Source organism: Toxorhynchites rutilus, chromosome 2 (genome assembly GCF_029784135.1).
Source record: "Toxorhynchites rutilus septentrionalis strain SRP chromosome 2, ASM2978413v1, whole genome shotgun sequence".
In the NCBI taxonomy this organism is placed as follows: domain Eukaryota; kingdom Metazoa; phylum Arthropoda; class Insecta; order Diptera; family Culicidae; genus Toxorhynchites; species Toxorhynchites rutilus.
The window spans coordinates 101,087,599-101,106,248 of NC_073745.1; the positions used below are offsets into that span (position 1 = coordinate 101,087,599).

The 18,650-nt window shown below is 39.5% G+C and overlaps 1 protein-coding gene across 7 annotated transcripts in view; it reads right to left on the reverse strand.

Moving 5' to 3' along the window:
• The window catches only part of LOC129767479 (orexin/Hypocretin receptor type 1-like), a 430,709-nt gene that overhangs the window by 215,561 nt on the left and 196,498 nt on the right, over nucleotides 1-18,650 (reverse strand). For all 7 annotated transcript variants that reach the window (XM_055768444.1, XM_055768441.1, XM_055768442.1 and 4 more), the window contains one exon: nucleotides 84-278. In XM_055768444.1, coding sequence (XP_055624419.1) covers nucleotides 84-278 — 195 coding nt within the window. The remainder of the gene's footprint in view (nucleotides 1-83; nucleotides 279-18,650) is intronic.

The window sequence follows — 18,650 nt, forward strand, 5'->3', positions numbered from 1 at the left end:
TTTTGCCGAAAATCACCAGAGGCTTCCTCCCAAATCAGCGTCTCCTCCCCCCGCAAAACGTTTACCTAGTTAAATGCACTCACCTGAAAGTAGATGACGACTTTGCAGAGAACTTTCCCCATGAACCACGTCTCGGTCACGTCCCAGACCACGGTCGGTGGCAGGCAGAACAGAATCACGAAAAAGTCCGCCACCGCGAGGTTCACGATGAAGATGTTCGTTACGGTGCGCATCGTGTGGTTCGTGTAGACAGCGATGCAAACCAAGGCGTTGCCAACCTGCGGGAGGGGAAGATACGAAAAACAACAACAATAAGAAAATAAGATGGGGAACCGTTGGAGTGGTCTAAATTGTGCGGAAAAATTCAAGGAGTTGAATACATTTTTGCCGGAGTGATTACACACCGAGGAGCGGTGGTTAGGTTCATGTATTTTCGTTTTATCTGACAATGAGGAATTTCAATTTCGTTGCAGTGTGGAACGACGCTTCGTCCGGCCAGTCGGGACGGGAAATGTGCTGTATTATGTTTCTAGTGAATTCATCTTTTCTACATGCACAAAACAAAACGGGTATAAATGGTTTGCTTCGCATCACTTGAAACTAATTTAATTTGGTTTCGAGGACCCTTGCTTGTTTGGGGAATGCCTCTCATCAGGAATAGTTCTTTCAGTTTTATTGCATTCATTGGTACTAACGGAAGCACGAAGGTTGTTTGCTTCCTGAAAGACAGTGCGTTTGCGTCGTCACTGTAGAATTCCGTGGAGACGCACTGTCTTTTGCATTCCAATTTCAGCCAAAATCCCCATTTATCAACAACAATGTATGCCTCGCTACCCGAATATTCATCTGCTCCAAAGGCTCCCTCTGGGTTTCGCAAAGGGAATCCTGTCCGCAGGAAGTGTTTCGCACTCGTGTTTCGATTTCTTATTCATTCTACCCGGCTCAGCAGACAAATAGGTCAGGGTGAGATTTATGATGAGTGAGAAAAGAAATTGAATCCGTAAGTTGTTATCCACCCCACTGCGGATGGGATCTTTAGTGTTTTGCAAGTTGTTTGCCCGGTTTTCGATGTTTTCTTGTGTTCCCTCCCAGCTCGGAGCTCAATTTTAGTTAGCACGTTATTATTTTCAGCAGGATGTGATTAATTTGATACTATTTTTCCGGGTTATTTTGGTGTGAGAGCGAAACCAGAAGGAAGCAAATTATTTCGAAGCATCGACTCGTGTCCGGGTGGACGTTATTTTATCGGTAAGCAAGAAATGTGGGATTATTTTTCGTGAATCGACCCTCGTAAATTGTGAAAATGAAGAAGCGAAAGTCGAGAGTTACGATCAATTTGTTTAAGGTGGTATCGGGGAGTCAGTGCGATACAAAGGATTGTTCGTGCTGTGCTAGAAATTAATGTATCACTTTATCTTTCTTATTTATCGAGCGAGCGGAGAACCAGCCAGACACTCTTTTTTACTGTACTTTTCATATCTTTTCAAGAATTACTATATAAATTACAAACAGCAGATGGTACGGAACAATTTAATCCAGGAGATTAACAATTCTATAAATAGTTTGTTAGTCTGAATCAATCAAAGTAATTCTGGGCGCAGTAATCAATAGTTATTAGAATACACAGCGAAATACAATCAATCGATTATCATCAAGATCACTATAAATAGGATAGTGATAAAACATCAGTATTATCGCATTTTGGACTATACCATAACAAACTATGCAATGATTTTCAAGATTCGTAGAAGAAAATATTGACATGAAATATTCACAGCCCTTTCTTGAAAAGGTACTTAGCGTTCCATGTATCTCGCCTATTCGTTTCGCCCCACATCTATGCTTGAAGATTCGTCTTCCCCCATTTCGCGATGTCGCACAGTGGCCCCTGAGAAAATTTAGGCGGACAAAATCCAAAAAAATGAAGTTGCATAAAAACAAAAAATTCCTACAGTCCCTTATTCTAGGATGTTCAAGTCATCTAGGATCACATGTTTCATCCCATTCAGAGCGCGAATCATTGCTCTAGCAACGCGATAAGATGCCAGTTGCGCATGCTCGCCGGTGCCACTATTTCGCGTTTGTTTTTATAACATGTGTTTTGGTGAAGTTCTTGAAAAAAAAATTTTTGGCTCGCATTTTTAACGGAGAATTTTTATTTGTTGTCAGTTTCAAAATTTGTTTGGTTCTAGTATGTGTTAACTCCACACAAAGTAAGTACTATTTCGGAAGTTTAATTTTGCTTCAGATGGACTTATAAAACTTGCCTCGCATTTCCCCGCATATTTTTCCAATGAAAGTGTTCCTCAAAGTGTCTTTTATCACTCAACACATGAGTTTTTCATCCGGAATCCCCCCTTTTGGATTTTTTTTCAATATTTACCCGAAATCTGCCATTCCATGCCAAACCGATATGGTGGTTCTCAGATTTTCGTGAAAAGTGGTAGTTTTGTTCTTTATCGCAAAACATTAGATCCGTGTTTTTCAATTTTTTTAGTAGGGTGACCATTTCTATTTTAGGGTTTCTCAACCTCAAACAACCTTTTTCTCTTTTTTCCAAAAATGATTTTTTTCAAAAATTCATAACTTTTGAACTACTAGATTCAGATGATCGACATATCAAATTAAAGCCAATCGCTTGGTCTTTTACTACACCTGCAGAAAATTTGAAATCTGTTCTTGTAATCAGAGATGCCAACCTTCCTGATTTTTCAGGATTTCCCAGACTTTTCAGCACGCTCCCTGATATCCTGACGAACACTCAATTTATCCTGATTTTTCAAAAAATGATCCTGATTTTTCCTTGTTGTACTCTTTACATTATTCGTAATCAATATACTGGTTCCCATGCCAAATTTTTCTGTCATTATAGTTCTCCGGTTCGCACTTGTATATATCTTACATTAAGATAAATTCTCTAGACGCAAAGCTCTACCCTCTACCCTCAGTTGTTTTGTGGCTTTTGGAAACAGTGCTAGAAAATTTCATGAAACCAGATTGTCTGACGAATTTATGAGATTACAACGAGATTAGGTTTGAGGAACAACATTGCTTTATCGAGGATAATGTGTATGTAGATGTATCCCCAGAGTTATTAATGTAGGAATTTCAGAGTGTAAAATTACTCAAGAGAAAATGATTGAATCTACAGTCAATATAAAAAGATTCTATATGTAATTTGTTCGTCTGATTCAAAGTAGAATCAACTGTAAACATGGGACTATGGTAAATATATCTATAGCTGTACTAAATATCATAAAAATTAGGAAAAAATCAACAAGCTGATATGCTTTTTACATTTGTCGAGTAAAGATTCATTTCAAAGCATAGACGATGGATTCAGCGAAAAGTTGAATATTCATATCTCTGCAATTGACTGTAGTGATGCTGTAGATTTTTTGGAAAAAATATAAACTATCAAAAGGTCAGGCGAAATACTAGCATTTCCGTTCATGCGAGGATTTATACCTCATTAATTCTTTTACATATCCGGTTTCCGTCCGAAGAAATAAATACTCTGTTTCTGGTGGGATTTGGAATGGATTCTGTATCATGAGCTACTACCAAGAAATCTGTTTTTCACATGCAGGAAGGCTCGTAGCAGTTTTCGACGAGGAAGCAAACATGTGCTCAAGGATATAATATTTAAGCTGTGTGAAAGATGGCGAAATATTGTGAAACAGAACTAGGGATATAAAATTAAATTATAATGCTTTGATTGAAAATGATGCATTTGATTTCCCAAAAATCGATATTAACATTTCGGACAACCCTGCTTGTAATTGTTGATTGTATTCGTTTTTTATTGTTTTCATAGTCTCGGAACCAAGGGCGCTATATTTTTTATATATTTTTTCTGAAAAACTGAGGATTTTTTAACATAACATGGGTCTGATTCTCGAATACACTTCACGGTGGAAACGGAATAAACGGCACGCCATTGAACTACGTTTTACGAGTTAGTAAAGTGTCGAAGATAATATTGAGTTTTCATCCAGAATGAGCACTTTTCAAATAACAAATCTTTAATGAAAATAAACTTCTTCGTATCAAACTGGTATTCAATGTGAGTGGAAAACTTTGTTTTTTTCATGTGATATAATAATCTCATACAAAAATTTAATCTGAAGATAATTTGATATTATAATTATAAGTTTAGTGGGAAACTAATCTCGTATCCAGATGTCGACACCGTACCGTTGTCATCGCGGATACGTTTCATTCCGTTTCCACCGTTAAGTGTATTCGAGAATCAGACCCATGTTATGTAAAAAATCCTCAGTTTTTCAGAAAAAATATATAAAAAATATAGCGCCCTTGGTTCCGAGACTATGAAAACAATAAAAAACGAATACAATCAACAATTACAAGCAGGGTTGTCCGAAATGTTAATATCGATTTTTGGGAAATCAAATGCATCATTTTCAATCAAAGCATTATAATTTAATTTTATATCCCTTGTTCTGTTGAATCAGGCCCCATATGTCGAAACCAGAGAGGCGTTTTTTTTCGTTTTTGCGTTATGATTTTTCAAACTTAACCGATGGTCCAAAAAATCATTTTTCACTTTCTTTCCAAAAATGACTTTTTTCAAATGTTTATTACTTTTGAACTACTGGAACGATTCAGATTAGCGATATATCAAATTAAAGCCAATTAGCTAGCCTTTTTTGAAAAAATAACACATTTGCCAATTAATTGAATGTTCTAGGGCAACTATCCGTGGAAGCAGCCGAAGCTTCAAATAATGTTATACGTTAAAATAAAAATAATGCTATACGTTAAAGACATCCCGATTGAGGATCAATACCGATCTAATGAATCGATTATTGATCAACCCATACATATCGACATTGAGGAAGAAACAAACGAAGAGAAAGCCAGCTGTAAGCGGAGAAGTCCTGAACTTACTGAACATCGAGGAAGAGATTCAAGCTTCTCATGATGCCGGTGAAGAGGATGTTCAGATTGAAGACCAAGTTCAGTTAGAAGATGAAGAAATTCAGATTGAGGACGAAGACGAAGTGGTGCGTCTTTCTCGACTCGAGGAATCCAGGATAGAATGGTCACTAGCCGGCAGAATCATCAGCTCGTGTAGAGTTACCATGAGCGCAACAATCCTCAGCTCTTGGTGAATGCACAACCTTCGGCCCGTGTATCTGTAAAGAGTATGTGTATGTATTGCCGCGACTAAGTAAAAGTTTATCGATCGGATAGGAGGGATATAATACAGGGATACAACGAAGGAAACATCATTAAACGTTGACATCGGCGTTTCTGAGGAACAGGTATAGATGGAGTAGAAGATTAGGATCACGGGACCAGACAATATGCTCGATGTCGTGGTAGCCATCGCCACGGTGAAGGGTGCACTTCATGGGTAAGGTACTCATGGTATAAAGCCATAAAACTTGACTGAGGAGTAAGTTGGAGTAGATTTTCGAAGTTATCAATCACTAATGGATTCATGATCTTGCAACGGATGAGAAATCTGTATGATAATTCTGCGAACCGAAGAGTAAGCGAAGGTACTCCTGCCAAGACTTCGAGACTCATCGTATGTGTCGAATGCAAACACCCAATGGCTATACGCAAGGATTAGTACCCGTGATGGAAATTACTCCATCGTATGCAAGTTGTCTCAGTGTGCAGTCTCTAGTTAGACAATCATCCATATCACGGACGTAAAAACTATACAAGAGGGGGCTTAGGCAGCAGCCTTGTGGTAGGCCCATAAAAATGTATCGAGTAGATTTCAAGCAGCCATGATTGAAAAACATGTGCTTTTCTGACAGTAAATTGTACAGGAAATTATTCAGAATTGGCGAAAGTCCACGATTATGAAGTTTCTATGAGAGAACTTCCATGGAAACTGAATCAAATGCCCCTTTGATATCGAGGAAAACGGAAGCCATTTGTTCTTTGCGAGCAAATGCGATTTGGATTTCAGAAGATAGCAGCGCGATACAATCGTTTGTCCCTTTATCTCGGTGGAAGCCAAACTGCGTATTTGACAGCAAGTTGTTCGTTTCGACCCACTTGCCCAAACGAAGTAGAATCATTTTCTCTAACAGTTTACGAATACTGGTCAACATTGCAATCGGCTTATACGAATTATGATCGCAAGCCGGCTTGTTGGGTTTTCGTATGGCAGTCATGCGGGACAATATCCAGCTCCAGAAACTTGTTGAACAAGTTCAGCAAATGCTGTTTTGCCAAGTCGGGAAGATTCTTCAACAAGTTGAATTTTATCTTGTCCGGCCCCGGAGCTGAATTGTTACATGAGAGAAGGGCAATTGTAAAATTCCACCATCGAAAAATTCTCATAATCGCTTTGAAGTGGAATGTCGCGTACGACGTTTTGTACAGGAACGGAGTCGGGGCAAACCCTCCTTGCAAAGTTAAAAATCCAACGGTCAGAGTATTCCTCACTTTCGTTTGTATGGTTCCAGCCACGCATTTCCCAAGCCGTATTCCAAAGAGTGCTCATAGCGGTCTCCCTTGACAAACCATTGACGAACTTCCGCCAATATCCAAGCTTTTTTGCTTTAATCAAACCTTTTAGTTTGGCTTCTAGAGCTTGGTACTTTCGAAACCATTCCACTAATCCAGTTTTCCTGAATTTTTTGAAAGCGGATGTTTTTTCAATGTAGACCTTTGAACACTCCTTGTCCCACCAAAGTGATGGAGGACGACGTCGGAAAGTGGTGGCAGGTACACGTGTCTTTTGAGCTTGAAGTGCGTTTTCGTAGATCAAACCTGATATAAAGTTATACTCTTCGAGTGGAGGAAGTTCATGCATTGAAATAATTGCTTCAGGTATTATTTCCGCAAATTTTCTCCAGTGAATATTCTTCGTGAGGTTATACGTAATATTGACTGACTCACGAGAGCTTGATTCATTAGCGATTGATAAACTTATTGGTAGGTGATCACTACCGTGGTGATCTTGGATTACTTTCCACATGCAATCCAGGAAGAAAAACACAGAGATATGTCATGCCCGTGCAAGAGGGTTGGCTATTCTAGTTACTTCCCCAGTATTCAAAACTGTCAATTTGAAGTTGTCGCACAGATCATAAATCAAAGTGGCACGGTTGTCATCGTAGAGTGAACCCCATGCTGTTCCATGGGAGTTGAAATCACCTAAGATTAGCCGCGACTCCGGCATATGTCTCGATGATATCAACAAACTGATGGCGGCCTAATATCGTTCTGGGAGGAATATATATATATCGAGGCAATGCAGAGATCTTTGCCATTGATTTGTGTCTGGCAAGCGACAACTTCATTGCCTGTCATCGACGGGAGAATGACTCTATAGTAGTAGTGACATTTTTTAATCCCCAATAGTACGCCACCAAACGAGTCATTTCGATCGAGGCGAATAATGTTGAAATCGCGGAAATTCAGCTCGTCGGCTGAAGAAAGCCATGTTTCACAGAGGGAAAATACATCACAGTTAGAGCTATGAACTAAAAATTTAAATTGATCTAGTTTAGGGATGATGCTTCTGCAATTCCACTGCATGACAGTGGTCAAATCCTTGGCCTCTTGCACTGAATCAGGCATTGAGGTAAATGAACGCTGCTAAAAAAATCACAAATGTTCTCACAATCGAAAGCAAACATAATACTATGCTTTTAAGATTTTATCATTTATATTTAAAGCATTTAAAATGTTGTCCACCAGGCTCGAAAGCGCAAGCAAGTTGTGGCTGTTACCTCGACCGCGAAAAAGGAACAGATGTGTTGGGTGCTGCTCCGGGAAGCGCTGAGGACCCCTGGTGCGTAGAAGAACCGCTTAAACCAGGAGGTACTTGCTTCGGATTATTCTCAGCACGTTCGATTCGAGTTTTCATTCCAACTTGTTTCGGTCTTCTTTCTGGGGAATGATGGAAAGGAAGTAGGGTAACACGGGGTGATTTGGACCACCCCTTTATCTCAAAAATTACGGCTCAACTTGGATTTTTTATAATGTCATTTCCTTCTATTGTTGAACCGTATGTACCTAAAGTAAATAACTTTGGTAAAACTTCACAAGTAGAGGGAAACGGTAGCATAAACACAGCAAGCACTTTGATCGTCAAAAATGTGAGTTTTCTGATAGTGGTTTTAAGGTTTTTCCTGCTAATTAAACAAACTTGTCGTGTATTGTGCAGTACAGTTCTGTTCGCCTACAGAAGAGGAACAATTTGATGTAGCGAAACTGTAAGTTTGATAACAATAAATGAAATTAATTGCATTTTATTTTTTGCATGTTGTGTGCGGTGACATGGACACGTTTCTGTGGGGTGAATTGGTCCTACAGGTTGGAGACTTTTTTGGGCTAATTGATTCCAGATGCCGCTGAATTACAAAAAGAGGATGCACAGACAACGTTGGAAGAAGGAGGGGCTTGAAAGAGCAACGCAGGCCATCGAGAACGGATTTTCTTTGACCAAGCATCAAAAGTGTTTGAAAATGCTCGACCAACAGTGAAAAGATTCATGCAGAATTCGAGATGGTCTCCATCCAACTTTTCTGGTCTGGAATCTGGCCAAGACACCTGGTATCGATCCCAAAACATTGTTTTTTTTATCCCATCCATTTATTAGGCTCATTTAGCAATTCAGTTGTCACAGAGCCGAATTTATTCGTATACATTTTTATGTTAAGATAAGTATTGTTGTATATTACACAGTAGCCTTTTTTTTTTGCTTAAGACTCCTATCCATCGATAAACATTTGTTTTTTTTTTATCTATAACACAGTAGCTGTTTAGGCCTAAGAATATTCCATTTCTATCGATACACAACACATGCCGAGTATTCCAATTCTATCGATACACAACACATGCCGCCTTTTTCAGCGTTAGAATATTCCTATTGTTCGAATGTTCACAGTTGGACTGTTCACAACGGGACTGTTGATATGAGGCTTCCATTGCTGTGTTAGAATTAGCATCAATTACCGATGCAGCAGATCGTAATGTGAGCGGTAAGGGACTGAGATTACCGACACATGATGATTGTTGCGTGGACGTAGTAACTAGCATAACACACAAAGATGGTCAGTTGAGGGGCCCTGAGTTATTAGCTCATGATCGTTCGCTTAGTAGCGGACACGCAACCAATTAGGCTACGAAGACCCCCAAAACATTGTTACTGATTGTAACATTATCCCAACATACTTTACATAAACATAAGTATGTTTTTTTTTGTCGAAACACATACTGGACCAAATCACCCCACATCAAATTTTAATGTCCAAAAATCATCTCTTTTATTTTATGATATATTTGGTAGATTTAAGCTTTATATAATGATTAAACATTATTTATTGAGAGAAAACAAGTGTAGCTCAGTATACATTGTGATATTTTTTAAAGGGTGTGTCACATCAAATTGCATCACGGAAAAAACGCTGTAGAAATTCGCCCAGTTGACCGATCCTTTTGAAAATTTTAGACAGTAAAATAAAAACTATTAAACAACTTTTGGCATTTTCTTTTTATTCATACTTCGAGCCCAAGCCCGTATGCTCGCACCTTCCTCTTTACCCCGTCCATAAGGTTCTGTACAACGTCAGGTTGTAGTTTTTTTTAACAGAAATCCATTTTCTCTTGAAGTCCGCCTCCGATTTGACAACTTTTGGGTTCTTCCGGAGGGCCTGCTTCATAATCGCCCAATATTTCTCTATTGGGCGAAGCTCCGGCGCGTTGGGCGTGTTCATTTCCTTTGGCACGAAGGTGACCCCGTTGGCTTCGTACCACTCCAACACGTCCTTTGAATAGTGGCACGAAGCGAGATCCGGCCAGAAGATGGTCGGGCCCTCGTGCTGCTTCAATAGTGGTAGTAAGCGCTTCTGTAGGCACTCCTTAAGGTAAACCTGCCCGTTTACCGTGCCGGTCATCACGAAGGGGGCGCTCCGCTTTCCGCAAGAGCAGATCGCTTGCCACACCATGTACTTTTTGGCAAACTTGGATAGTTTCTGCTTGCGAATCTCCTCCGGAACGCTGAATTTGTCCTCTGCGGAGAAGAACAACAGGCCCGGCAGCTGACAAAAGTCCGCTTTGACGTAGGTTTCGTCGTTCATTACCAGGCAATGCGGCTTCGTCAGCATTTCGGTGTACAGCTTCCGGGCTCGCGTCTTCCCCACCATGTTTTGCCTTTCGTCGCGGTTAGGAGCCTTCTGAACCTTGTATGTACGCAGGCCCTCCCGCTGCTTGGTCCGCTGGACGAATGAACTTGACAAATTCAGCTTATTGGCGACATCCCGGACCGAACTTCTCGGATCACGTCTAAACTGCTCAACTACGCGCTTGTGATCTTTTTCACTGACGGAGCATCCATTTTTGCCGTTCTTCACCTTCCGGTCGATGGTTAGGTTCTCGAAGTATAGTTTTAGTACTCTGCTGATCGTGGATTGGACGATTCCCAGCATCCTACCGATGTCCCGATGTGACAACTCCGGATTCTCGAAATGAGTGCACAGGATTAATTCACGACGCTCTTTTTCGTTCGACGACATTTTTCCAAATTTACGAAAAATTGACAGTGAAGCATGGCCAACGTGATCTATACACTCTTATCTGATTATAAGCGAAAGCTGAAGATATAATTCCTAAAAATTAAATTTCTACAGCGTTTTTTCCGTGATGCAATTTGATTTAGACCGTGTTGGTTTGGAAATATTAGGCGATTTGCTTAGGTGGTCCAAATTCCCCCCTTTTCCCCTAATTTTTCTTTTCCTGGTGGCACCCTGTGATGTACCGGAACTTCCTGCATTGGGAGCGTCAGCAACAGGCTCGTAGTTCCGCAGAATGGAGTAGGGATTGTCCTGAATCATCGGAACGGAACTCTTAAGCATTTCTGCATAAGTCCGCTTGGAACATTCCTTTAAGGAACGCTTGATTCTTTCCCCTCGTTGTATGTACACCGGGCATTGAATAAGTTCATGAGGAGATTCACCGCAATGAAGACACTTATGCTCTTTCACGCAAGGATTCTCATCATGGCTCTCTCCACAATCTGCGCAACGTTTTTTATTGCAACAATACGCGACCGTGTGACCGAGTTGCATACATTTATTACATTAAACGAAGTACCCCTATTGCAACGCAGTTTTGTAGGGCGGAACCCTCAAATGTCACACGGAAAGAGTTTGTCCGATTGAGAACTCTTTTGTCATTTTTATGTGACACAGATTTCAGTCGATCGCATGAAAGAATCTTCACTGTTTTGAGTGAGGAGTTCTTGAAGAGACCAACACCATCGAGTATCTCTTTTCGGGTCAAACCCTTTTCATGTATAACACCGTCTATTTCAACGTCACAACAGGGTACGTACAGCGATACTCAATCGCAAAGAGATCACAGCGCGTTATTTTATTCGCTTGGGTCCTGCTGGAGACGACAACTCGTAATTTGTCTGGCCCCATCCGAGTAATCTCGGTAACATCGGAAAAATTCTGTGTCAATTCTTTTGAGATGCGAATGACGTTAAGAGGTTTGGATTTTCGTCTAAAGTGTACAATAAATAGGCCTTTGGCGCTCTCAGGGTATTGTTTTAGACAAAAATCCTGCTTTTCGTCAGTTTCCTCATCTTCGGAGCTTTCTATTTCGTATACAAAATTTTCCTCCTCAAGTTCTGTTTCATCCTCCTGCTCTTCAGGAGGAGGTTCGTTATCAGATATATTCTTTAGCTTGGATCCCCCGCCCTCTGCCATATTAATAAAAACGAAGAAGTAGACAACTATTCGATATGAACAGATTTTTTTAATTATTTCAATTTTTGTTACTATGTGCAATTTGAAAATGAAAAAAGTTCCAATAAAAGTTCAACGGTGATGTAAGAAAAATGAACACCCCTAATGCCAACGCTTGCCGATTTGGTAAACACAAAGTAATTTTTTATTTTATTTTTATTTATTGAACAGAAGCTACACAGAATGATGGAAGAAGTAAGAGGATAATAAACTTCTACTTGCCACTGCTGTGTAACGTGTGTGATGATGTGACTTGCTGCCGGATTGTCTCGATTGCGCACCACTTTTGAGCTTTACTTCGCTCGTAGCGCACCAGATGAAAAATTATAGGAGGTTGTGTCCAAGATACGACCGCAAAGTTGACGTAGAACTACGCTGTTATATTATAAAAGTCGCTTGTTTAAACCTTCGGATATTATTATATAATGCTGTGAAATTTTAGAAACAACTGCTTAGTAGAACAATCTCTGAATTGTTTTTTTCATTGTAGAATCAGTTCACGATAATTGACTGATGATTCATTCTTGCCTTCGCTGAACAATACACTAGCTGATCGTATGTCGCAATTTATTTCATGTCAATGCATTGAAAATTTACCTCGAACGCTATTCCGGTGGCCTTTTTCGCAATTGACATAGACTCGGTTACAGTCGATTATATCAATATATCTTTGGCACCGCGAGGAAACAACAACAATAACAACACTTGCAAGCATCAAATATCATGCTACATGTTATTTAGTATTTCCTCAGTGGAATTGCACCTCCAGACATCGTTCGTACAACGTAAGCCAAGCGCCAAACAAGCGTTCGCCATAGCATGCATACAGAGCCATACATTGGTGGCTTGAAACTACTAGGAATATAAACACTTCTCATCATTTTGCGCTATTCTCAAAAGAAACACTTCTGTTTATATTACTGGTCTCGAAAAAAGTTGCATTACTTTCTCATACTTAGTGGAGGAAGTTTTGCTACTGGCAAGCGAAACCTAATCACATGCAAAATTCCTGAACGACATTCACTTTCTTGGTGATTAAACAAGCGAAATACTCTTTTTTTAATATCAACAACCTCGAAAACAGTAGCATTGCTTCATCATGGTCAAGACTAGTGCAAATGCAATCCTGGTTGAAGACAGTTTTGCGACTGGCACGCGAACCCAAATAACTTATAACATTCCAGTACGACATTAAAGAGGTTGGTATTTCCCAAATGATTTTTTGGCGCACAAACTTAACGCCTGCTTCGCCATTACGTCAATTTAATACATTCATGCAATGTCAAAAGCACCATCGAAGCCCTTATGACGGAAAACAAACAATGTTCACTGCTTGGAAAATGACTGAATTATGCCACACAGCTTGTACTCTGCTGTAACACCCATCGATGCGAATTCGCTGATGAGTTTGTCAAGAGCAATCGCCTTCACCACCAGCGGGGGGAGCTGGTTGCTGCCTGGGTAACGGCGTTTACATTTTCGACCGACGCGCCGAAGTCGCCTACTTCGCTGTTGTTCGATGCGAAGGCTCGGTTCAGTGTGAGCACTTTTCACTGCACCAACATCGCGTGCATCATTAGATGACGCTTGCCTCGAAATTTTATTGCCCCCGGCAATGCGTTCGTTTTTTGCAGGGCTCGAGCCAGCCTTCCCCTTCTTCTTGCTCATCACACACTATGCGAAGCGTCCAATTTATGACGCGGAAAGAAAAACACACGATACGAATAACGCGAAAAACGAACTGGAAAAACCACACGACGATATCCAAGTTGAATTACCACTGGTGGGGTCCAATCTTAGATCGAAGCGCAGAGAAAGCAAAGTGAACTCTCAACTGATTGTGATTGCTCAACAGCCCGATGCCGAATGAAAATTTGCCTTTCTTTCTTTCTTTGTTTTTAAGAGGCTTTAAACTTTGCAGTTCATTCGCCTCTAATATTTGCCTCAGCGAGATTCACTGTTTATACTCTAGGCAAGTATTCCCCTTCATTCTTCTTCTTTTCCTTTGTTCACGGTGACTATATCCTACGATTTCCCCTTCGTTGCTCGTCGATAAGTTGCTCGTTATTGACAGCTCTGTTCGGGAAAGCACACAAATGGACTGAACAAATGTATGGGAAAATAGAAACGCTTAAGGTGAAGGTGGAAGCTAGCCATAAATGGCTGCCACAATGGCGCTCATTTCTTTCATCTCCCTCCCTCACCTCTCGCCCGAAAATCAATAATTTTGCGAAACAGTGTGAAGAAAATGATCGTTTTCGCACACTTCCCATCAAGTAATATCAACCAAACTCTAATCGATTACGCACAAGATTAAATTTTCATCTGCTTTCGCACCGTATAGTGAAGAACGTCGGAAAACTCGAGCAAGTGCTCTGAAAGTTAAATTTTCGTTTTTCAATCTTCTGCAATGGTTTTGTTTGTATTGGTGGAAGCATCGTTATTTTTTCGACACTGATGCCAAACAACATCATCGAAACAGCTATAAAAACCACTCAATAAAATGTTATTCCGGAGTCATAGCGTCCCATGTCATGAAAATCAATAGAATAAAATTGTGTTGATATCAATACAATAATTATTTTTACGTTTAATGGGTCTATAATGTAAGTTTTAGCAACTTTAACATTGGGTAAGAAAATTGTATTGCAGAGCTCGGAACACTGCCACGGCTGCCTATGCTTTCAAAAACAGTAAACGGAAAAGTATTAAATTCAATCTAAATGCCTCGGCCAACGAAGAGAAGGGTTAAGGCATTCCAACGTGAATATGTGAAAACAATACGATCAACGGAGGAAAATATTAAGGAATTATCAACATCGAGTTACTATGCGGAAGAACTTGTTAATACCAAAAGTGCCCCAATTCGCATGTGTTATAAATTTGCTCATGTTACGCTCGCGTATAATCAGAATCATATGCAAATGCACCTTCTATATATATATATTTTTTTTATCTGTATTATAGTGACTTTCAACTCATTTGGCTGGTTCGTCACTTTTACTTCCATTTTTGGAAAAATGTCGGGAGTGAGAATTGAACTCGTGACCTTTAGCGTGAGAGGCATGTTACCACTACGCCAGATCGCCTCCACCTTCTATATATATTTATATTTGCAATTGTTCATCGGAACATATCGTTCATACATTTTACTTTAGTATTGAATTGTTATTTGTTTTTTTTTTCAAATGTATTCAAAGACTCGTGTCAATGAAGCGCCACACAGTCTGATAAGTGAATTGATCTATTTTCGTGTGCTTTGCTCTTCTCTCACAAACACTATTACCCCATTTTTACACGAGGGTTTACCTATACTACTACAATGGCTAGCTTCCACCTTCACCTTAAAGTTTTCATGAATTTTAACCATTTACAAACCAAGGGATTCTAATCTATAGCATATTAAACAAATCTTAGGCAATTTCCGATTCGTTTAGTATGTAAATCGCCAAAATCCGTTCGCGGCAAAAATAGTTATTAACGTTAACTTTATTTCATAACAACTTGACCTGTTTTCTGATTTGGCACCCTTAATGAAAGACGTAGTTCTACGTAAAAAAATGCACACTAGAAACGGATGTTAAAAAGAACACCTATATCGTATCAAACATAAGTTCGACCGATCTGTTTGCAAGGTGTCTAAGCCAAATATTTGTACTACGCTATTTTAAATAATGTTTTGATTTCTAGTATTGATTTTCGGTAGTCCCTTTGTCCCTTTCTTCCCTCCCCCTTTTGGTTTTTGGTGAAACAGAGTTGAGTATCCAAAAACCCCAGTCTTCTAAAAATTGAGGTTTTAGCTCAAAAATTTAGGCCGCCTAAATTTTCTCAGGGTCCAGTGTGTGTCGGTGGGAGCAAAATACGGTACGGAAAATCAGCATCATTTGCATGCATCTACGAATTCACCAACAATTATCAGGCGAATGCTGAAACTTCCCGTTCGTTTGAATAGTTTTGATGCACTATGGACGGGGTTCAATTTAGTGAAAAGCGAGATTAAAAAAAGGTATGGATGAGCTAGTGGTAACGAAGTTATAAGTATACTTAAGAAATATGATAGAACACTTCTCGTAAACAAGATAGAACTTCAACCATAGAAATTTGAAACGACTCTACATATTGTTTGATGTATTCGTTCGCTCATAAGAACATTCATCGACGATTTAAAAAACGTTTTAATTTGCGGTCTCATTTGGCTTGCTGATTTGAATGAAAGGTCTTGATGAATAAAAAACTTCGAATAAATCAAACAACTTAAATAAAAAAAAAATAAAATAGTTGAAATAATTAATATTGTGATAAGTAATATCACACTATAGAATTAATCTGTACAACAAACATTAAACTTTCTGTTGCGCTTCCATCAACCCGGTTAAACATGTGCCATAAATCGCTCCGAGCTATTGACATGACAAACACGTATACATTAAATCCATTTCCCTCCGCAGTAAGTGGCTGTTTATGTCCGTGGCTAAACAGTGACATGTCCATTTCCAGCCACAACATCGTCGTCGTCACTATTTGCCAGGATGCCACCGTTGTTAGTTGATTTCCAGATCCATTGGTTGGTTGTGTTGCGGATGTGTGTATGAATATGCAACGATGCGCCCTCAGAGCCCTTCAACAACTATCGAATGAGCTCAACAGCACTTCTGCCGCCAGTCACATTAGTAACAAGTGGTGTTAGGTGTTACGTGTGATAGGTTGTAGTTACCACTCCGTGACGTAATTCATTTCTTTCATTCGTTCGTCGCGCTCCCCTCGGGCACTGGTGACGATAGTAACGGTGGGTAAAAGGACTGGTTGAAATGATCGATTTCCCATCGTTAAATCGAATTAAGGCCAACTCAATCACTCGGGTGGTTCAGGATTTTGTGTTGCCTTATTGGTAATGGGTGGCACAGAGGATTGTGGTGGTGAGGAGCGAGTGAAAACTCGAATTTGCCAAGACGACGACAACGACGTGACACAGTTTTATTTATTGCAAGGAGCGTTTGATGGAGGGTGAAGAGTGAACTGTACGGGGATTAATTATTTCGATTCGTTGTGACCACACAACAAAAGGGTGCTGATCGGCAGTAACGATACGAATTAACCGAAGTTATACAGGTAAACTTCGATATAACGTACATTTCACTTTCAAAATTGTACGTTGTATCGAAGCATAATAAAGTACTCACAAACGTAGTCTATAATACATTATTGTGTTGCTGTTTTAGTACAGTTAATGAATAACTTCAATCAGAAGACGAAGCCAGCCTTTCTCATGATGTTTCCCTTCGTACTATTGATTAAAGTTTGATTCATTTAGAATCCAGAATCCCAAAACCAGCTGTATTTCGGGATTGTTTGAAGGTACAAAACTTGTTTTGGCATCACAATACACATAATTCATTGTTCTATCAGAAAAAAAATATTGAAAACATATTTCCTTTACACTTTGTACGTTATATCGAGTAACGTTATATCGAGGATACGTTATAACGAGGGTACGTTATATCGAAGTTTCCCTGTACTAAGAATTGGCTTCTCTGGTGTGTTTACGCTATGCTTTCGAAAATACATCTCCTCGGCAACTGAATCCTTTTATGTTTCATTCAAACAACGAATGAACTGCTGAATTGATGACAATTCCGCTGTGATCAGCGAGTTGCAAAACATTTTTTACGAACAACCAATTAAGAAACAAAACGAAATCTGCTCAGGTATCAGAGGAAAATAGGCAAACACGGAAACTGTGAAAAGACGGACAAAAGTCGTATCTCATTAATGAAGAAACATTTGGTTTAATTTCTATTTAGATTTCATGGTTATAGCCCGTCAGGTTCGTTTTCAACGCGTAAATGGCTTTTCAACATTGGTTTCAAAATGACTAATTTTACAAGAAACGTTTTGTGATTCAACTTATGGTAAAGGCTTACAATTCTCGTAAGCCTTTACCATAAGTTGAATCACAAAACGTACGGAAATATTATCACTACTTAACTGTGGTAATTTGTTGACGTTTATAAAATATTAATCAATTTCTGCTTGACAGCGGTGAAAGTTCTACAACATCCCTCAGTACACTGCCCATGTTTGTATAGGAGACGTTAACGACCAAATGAACAAAATCAACTTTTTCGCTGTTTCGCATTCTACACAATGCAATACGTATGCTCAACATGCGAACAAACATTTTTTGTTCGAAAAACTTTGAGCAATTTTGAAAAAAAAATCGAAATTTTCGAAAAATCACTGTTTGTACGCATAACATCGTTCGAAAATCTACAATCGACGAATTTCTTGTCAACTCGTCTTAGCTTAGGAGTTGGCAGCACCATCTCAGATAGTACTGAAACGTTGTGGGCAGTCTTCCGAAAAACACTTACACATGTCCACGCGATGTGAAAATTCCATGATTTTGTTTGAATTCGAACATGATTCTCGCTAGTGTTGAGTGTCTATCCCCAACACGAACACGAACAAACATAGACATGTGAAAACAAACACGATGTTTATAATTCAAGAACATCATGTACAAAAATATCACCCGATGTCGCAGTATTCATTGCTTTCGTTTCGTTTCTTTTCATACACGGAAAGAAATTATTCATCCCAAAACATTTCTTCGTAGAATACTTTTTCACAGAAACGAACTTGAAATTTAGTTCGCATTTCAAAAATTGCACGAACTAAGAGGCTATAAGTTCATGCACCAAAATATATATTTTTTTTAAGGCTCATATGGCGTCAGCCTAACGGGGCCGGGTGTTCAATATTTTGACAATGTTTGCTTTCAACTATGTTAGTAATATGTAACCGATTACTCGCGGTTGGCTCGAGGTTAGTATTACAAGTGTTCTCATAATTGGGATGTTGCAGTCTTCAGTGCTCTGTACGTGTGCCCGACATGGGATACTT